The sequence below is a fragment of the Poecilia formosa genome, unplaced genomic scaffold (assembly GCF_000485575.1).
Source record: "Poecilia formosa unplaced genomic scaffold, Poecilia_formosa-5.1.2 Scaffold767, whole genome shotgun sequence".
Lineage (NCBI taxonomy): Eukaryota > Metazoa > Chordata > Actinopteri > Cyprinodontiformes > Poeciliidae > Poecilia > Poecilia formosa.
In genome coordinates, this window is record NW_006800706.1 from 101,734 (window position 1) to 108,683 (window position 6,950).

The 6,950-nt window shown below is 37.6% G+C and overlaps 1 protein-coding gene across 1 annotated transcript in view; it reads right to left on the bottom strand.

Annotated features, from left to right (window-relative positions):
- The window catches only part of bcar3 (BCAR3 adaptor protein, NSP family member), a 26,601-nt gene extending 20,738 nt beyond the window's left edge, over positions 1-5,863 (bottom strand). Inside the window, exon 1 of the mRNA XM_007543120.2 lies at positions 5,599-5,863. Coding sequence (XP_007543182.1) covers positions 5,599-5,685 — 87 coding nt within the window. The 5' untranslated portion in view covers positions 5,686-5,863. The remainder of the gene's footprint in view (positions 1-5,598) is intronic.
- Between the last annotated feature and the right edge of the window lie 1,087 nt (positions 5,864-6,950).

Below are 6,950 nucleotides of genomic sequence, written 5' to 3' on the forward strand. Positions count from 1 at the left end.
CACACACACACACACACATGCATGTGTGCACAGAGAGCATTATTGTTTTCTAAAGCTCTAACACTGCAGAGCTGCTTTCAACTCTGACTGGGAATGAAAGAGAAGAAGCAGAAGTGGGGGAAAAGAAAGAGAAGAGTCGTGAAGAAACCAATAAATCAACTTGTCATGAAAGGCCGTTATGCTTCGCCCAGCTGCGTGCGCTCATTACCGGGTAAAACAGTAATTTAACTGAGCATGAACACTGACAATAACCACATAGTGTCGTTTCTTCCTGAGTAGAAACTACTCATTCCACTGCTTTTTGATGTCTTAATTCGCTAAATGACATTTTCCTCCTTCAAACTACTGGAAATCCCCCAGAAATCTCAAAATTATCTGAAAATATTCATGCAGAGATTTTTAAAAGTTACTGTATAGATAAACTTCTTTTACATTTGACTATCGGAATAAACTATTCAGATAAAAAGCAGGTTTTAGCGCCTAAAAGCTTCAGAAATGCAACAACAGTTATACTGCGATAATGATTATTTTTTTTATTATTATTCTGACTATTAATAAAAAATTGACACATTCTGCAGTTTTCATTTCACCATTTAAACCTTTGTTATCCAATGTTAGAAATATGTTAAAAGAAAACAAATAATTAAATTTGTTAAATGAGGAAATTAATATTTTATTGCCTAAAATGGGAAAACTTAGCATTAGTCTAAATCAGGGGTGCCCAATACGTCGATTTGAGTCGATCTCGGCAGGTTTCGAGTTTCGAGTCGATCTCGGCAGGTTTCGAGTTTCGAGTCGATCTCGGCAGGTTTCGAGTCGATCTCGGCAGGTTTCGAGTCGATCTCGGCAGATGACACTCTGATCGCCACCAGGATGCTGAGAGCAGCACTTCCTCTTCTGACAGGCTGATCAGAAATATTCACTAAGATCCTAAACGTTTGTAGCTTCATTAAAAAAGAATAATTATTAAAAAAAAATCAACGAGATGTGTTAAAATTAATAATCTCAGTAATTATTGTTTGAACAAGGTGTTGCGCAATTCAGTGCTTTCGGTCCCATTAACAAAAAAAAGAAAGAAAAAAAAGCGACTCAAAGACCGACTGGGAGCAGAGCAGGAGTTTAAATGAGCTGCTCAGCCACCGCTGTGTTCATGAGAGGCTTATTAATAATCGAGGAATAAATATCAAGAAACCTGATATCGTAACGGACTGAATGTTATGTTTTTAACATAATCTCTGCTCGGCAGGCGGTTGCCACGGCAACGGGTGGCTTAAACAACAAAGAGACAGAAAGTAAAAAGGTGGAGTGGTTTAGAGTTGATCACCTGTTCGGGTTGTTTTATCTTTGCTGTGGCTCATCACACCTGCTGCAGTTTCTGAACATTCAATAAACGATAAATTTGGACTAATCACCTCGTTTATATGTGAGCACACGTCACAACAAACATCAAATAGGACAAATATATTTCATTAAGTTTTAACTAATTCTACAGCGATAATTATGTGAAATTAAATTAATTATATCCCGACTTCTGAAGATCTGCCTTTACCTTTGCTGGGTAAAGGCAGCCAAAGTTCAGATCCACCATGACTGACTGACACCTGCTGGTTTGCAACCAGCTTCTGACTGAGAAACCAGTAACCTGCTCCCAGTGTCAGAATCTCACTGAGGAAGAAACTGCATCAGGTTTTCTGTCACTTTATTATTTCTGCTACAACTGATGGATATTCGCATATAAAATAAGTCAATAGAGTTTAATTTGCAATTTTTATGTCTTTGTGTCATGAGGTAGATCTCAGGCGGCTGCTGAGAGAAAAAGTAGATCTTGCTCTCAAAAAGTTTGGGCACCCCTGGCCTAAATGATATCTGCAGCTAAAAAATACGTCAAACATCAACAAAAACTTGAACCTTTCTGCTTCAGTTGGTGGCATCCCCACAGCATAATGCTGCCAAGTCAAATCTAAACTTATTCCCAGGTTTATCCTCTTGAATACAGAATCCCACTTTCAGTCATAATATTTGTTACAGCAGAACCTCAAAAGCAGAATTTTAAATCAGACAAATTGTTTTAATCTTATATGAAACATGTAGATATTTTTGTACAGTTTTGATTCAGTTGCTGCTCAAAGTTTTGTCTTTTTTCCACAAAATGCCCTTTTTGAGAATCTGTATAATTCAATTAACAATTAAGCGATTATTAAATTAGTTGTATTATTTCAATAATCGATTAATCACGATTAATCGATTCGGCTCTATATTTAACTCCAAATAAATCTAGCTAAGCAGTCATGTTGGAGGGGTTAATTTATTTCTCAATGAGGTTCAAATCCAACTTTAATCCAGTTAATTAATCTACGGCTGCTACTAACAATCAATCAATCAATTATTCAATTGTTTTAATAACCGATTAATCGCGATTAATTGTTTCAGTACTAGGTTTCTTAATGCAGATGTTCTCTGAAAACGACTTTCCTTGCATTGAAAACATCCATTCATAATCACATGTTGCCTGGTTTACGGCACCAAACGCCCGTCGGTGTCGGCGGCTCACCTGTCCGTTTTCCAACTACTGAAAATAAAAACGCAAACACACCTGGAGCTGCAGGGCAGAGCTGGCAGCCACATCTCAACACCTATTATGCAACACAACAGATACAGAGGCTGGATAAGCAGCCAGCACACAAACAGCACTGAGTCCCAGCCCCAGTTTGACCAGTGAGAAGGACTGGGTTTGCTTTTCACACCCAGGCGGCAGCATCACGCATACGAGCCAACAGATGGAGGGAATGATGACGGTGGAGACATGAGGACGGTCCAAGGGTGAGGTGGTGAGACACCGAAGTGTTAAAAATAAAAAAATCAAGCAGCAGAGAAGAGAAACAGACATCATCTGTGCAGTTAGGAAAGCGTTTTGCTGGGCGAGCTTTAGTAAGGACGCACCGATCCACTTTTTCACTTTGGATGCCGATATCTGAGGTTTCAACACCGAGCTGCACCACTTTTACTTAAAATGTTCCTTTTTGTAAACACAGACATAACTGTGCAGCAGTACAGCTCACTTAAACCCACAAACAGCTTCACAAGCTACAAACATGTGAAAACAACTTCAGTTTGTTCAGTCAGGAGTAGAACAGTCAAAGTAACAGAAACTATAAACTAAAACTGACCAAATCTAGAGGTTCACTACCTAATATGTAAAAATAAACCACAACAAATGGTTCAGAAAGTCCAGTTAGAAATTCTGGATGTAATGTAAAATAAATAATAAAGCTCAGAGCACAGGGCATAGAACTAGACAGAATAGATCTGCATTGACGGATCAGGCACAGCGTCACCGGTACCCAATGCAGATGTTATAATATCGGTTTGGTGCATCTCTAATTATTAGTGATGTTTTTATTTCATTAAAACGGAAAATCTAGAAAATTCCAACCTTTAATTTATCATTTAGTCAGTGGGAGGAGATTTTAACTCTGGTTAAACCTCCGTCTCGGTTTGGTTGAAGGAAACTGGTTTGGTTTGAATGTGAACACCAAGCGGACCAGAGACCGCTCCAAAAGCAGGAAGTGGACTACAGCGCAGGTTCCAGTTACATGTTCAAACGTGCTAGCGCTAAGCTAGCACGTTTGTTTTGGTTGTATTTACCCAGAATGCCGTATGTGTTGGTCGACTTAAACCAAAATAACAAACAATGCAAGTCCAAATTAAAAAAAAATAAAAATATATATATTTATTATTTTATCAACAGTAAACAATATTAAACCATAAATATTGTAGTAAGATTGTGGCTCAAACACGTTTTCCTCCCTGTGTCTTTTACCCTCAGATTAAATGGATTTCCTGGACAACAAAGAAGGACAGAAAACCTCAGAGTGAAAACGAAGACGCCAGATGATGCTGTGCCAACAGGAAGATCACTTCAGTGCCATCATCTCTGAAAGCTGAGACTCAGGTGGTGTGTGTGTGTGTGTGTGTGTGTGTGTGTGTGTGTGTGTGTGTGTGTGTGTGTGTGTGATTTAAAGCTGCGTTAAGCCGACAGCAGAGAGTCAGACTGTGTGATTTAGGGGCGAATTATCCTGATCGTGCAGCAGATATCGGATCAACGTCTCTGCAGATTTGGCCGATCGGTTTAACAAGCGGCGCAGCAGGTGACCTGCGACGCTTTTTGGTCATGATTTAATGTCCAAACTGTGGCCTGGGGGCCATTTGTGGTCCTTGAAATGATTTTGCTCGGTCCCTGACCTCAAGCTATACAACAGTAAAACCAACTAAATGCACTGCAAAAACACAAAACCTTACCAAGTATTTCTGGTCCAGTGCAAAAATCCTCAGTAGAATTTAAATAAGAGAAAAACAACTTAAACATAACTTTTCAGCAAGAAATAAAAGCTTGTTTTAAGTAAATAATTCCTTAATATTGATGAAAAACTCCTATTTCATCTGGCAGATTAATTCACTGATAACAGGAGGAAAATGTCTTATTATACATTAAATAATCTGCCAGAGGAAATGGTACGTTTTCATGAATATTAAAGAATTATTTCATAATTACATAAGTTAGTTTAGTCTTATTTCAAGTGTACTAAGCTATTTGCACTAGAAACCAGGCCAGAATTACTTGGTCAGATTTTGTTTTTGCAGTGTATAAAACTGATGACACAAAAAAATTTAAATGTCCTATTTTTCTTTTAATAAAGCAACAATTAAGGAGCCCATGGATCTTTAATGATAAATAGATTTTATATTTTTTTAAAAATCTACAAAAATATTCACAATAAACTAATTTTTGCATTTTTAATTAAATTAACTTTGTGGTCCTCCAGTAATTTAAATTACTGAACTAATGGCCACTGACTCACACTACTGACAAAATCATTATAAACAAAAATTTGCATTATAAAATAATTTAATTCATTACAAAAACCAACAATTATTAATTCTGCTGAATAACTAATATTACAAACTGATCATTACAGTTAGAAATTTTATCTGTGATGCATTTGACATGTTTTGATTAAGAGCTTAGCAGTAATTTTGAATAAGTATCTGCTTAATTAAATAAAAGTCCTTATTGTGTAAAAAAACTTGTGGTTCTGCTATTATAAATATTATGACTGAAAGTAGAACTCAGGAGGATAAAACTTTAGATTTGACTTGGCAGTATTATGCTGTGGGTCTGCCGCCCATCAGTCTCACAAGGTGCCAGTGTTTTACAACTAAAGCTGGGAGGAATGTGTGTAAAGTCCCAACAGTTTGATTTTTTCTGTATCGTTTACTTTGCATGAAAATCAAAATTACAGAATCAAAAAATGAAACCGCAGTAGTCTCTGTTCAACCCACAGAGGGCAGCACTGAGACAGTTTTACACCAAATTTACACTAAAATGTCACAATTTGAACAGTAAAACAAAGAGCAGCAAAATGATCAATTTAAACAGTTCATCTGCAAAAAAATGAACTAATTTGTTCATGAAGATTAACAAATGACTAATTTGTTAATCTTTTTGGATTAACAAATGAATAATTGTTACAAACATTTAATTTCCGCAGACATTTCCCTCTTTCTTCACTACCCAGATAAAATGTGTGTGTTTCCTACCTTAACGTAGTCGACAGCAGCATCCAGGGCGGCTACCGGATCCCTGGGAAACACAGACAGAGAGAGAGTCCGGTTCAGAGAAAACATCCCGACCGGTCGGACCCGCAGGCTCGGTTCAGGTGATGGTGCTGATGTTGCTCTTTTTACAGCGGCTGATGCCCGAAACGTTTTCACAGCTGTTCTATGAGTCCCTGCATGTCCAATTCATGGTTAGGAAAACCCAAAACTGCCAATGTTTTCTGTAAAGTTTCAGAGAAATGAAACCAAAAACCATCTGGGCTGCGGAGTTTGAAGTAGAGTCCGCTCTGGTCCGACCTCCGTTCACTCCTCCCCCACCGTGACACACATCACAGCCAACCGTTCAGACGCCGCTGGCACTTTCACACAGAGGCTACAGCACACAAACACACACGCTTTAAGACCAGCGTTAGAGTTTTCATCTAAAAACTGCATTACAAACATTTAGCAGCAGTTTTATCTTGGAGCAGTTTTAACCACCCACACTGCAAAAACACAAAGTATTTCTGGTCTAGTTTATACAGCAAATACTTGAAATTACTTCTGTCACGGTTACAGATTTGGCTGGACGATAAAAAGTTTTCGCCATAAACAGTAATGTTGTTGTTTTGAGTTCATTTTAAAGTAATAAGACAAGAACTCATTCTCAAAGATCAGTAAACTTTAAATCCTAATGAACATTTAACACTGGAACTGGAAGACATATTAAATATCCAAAATAACAACAAACAAAATGAATTATAAAGTCTGTAAACAAAACTGTCCTTCAAAAAAGGGCTCAAAAAAAGTTGAGACCAAAACACCAGACTGGAGACATTTATCATCCAGATTCTGGCAGAAAGAGAGAAAAAGGAGAAAAACAACAAATCATGCAAATGGAAATTATGGGGCTCTTAATTTATTAAGTGATTCATTGCTTACTTGAAATAAGACAAACTTACTTCAGCTTATTTTAAGTCAATGCTTCTTTAATGTTGATTACAAAAGAAGTAGCAGTTTCACTGCCAGATTAGGTTTTTACTTATAACTAGGGCTGGAAAATAAATCAATAATATATAGACAGCTAATCAATATCAGTAGATAATACATCTGATAGAATATTCACTGAACTTCGATCCAGAACCGCAAAGCATTTTGGGGGATGTAGGCAAACGAAAACCTTTAGCTGCTCAACCTGTCAGCTACCGAAGCAAAGTTGGTGGAATCAACTAACCCACTCAATCTTTGGTTACCTAGCAACCCCCTCACTCTTTGGTTACCTAGCAACCCACTCAATCTTTGGTTACCTAGCAACCCCCTCACTCTTTGGTTACCTAGCAACCCCCTCACTCTTT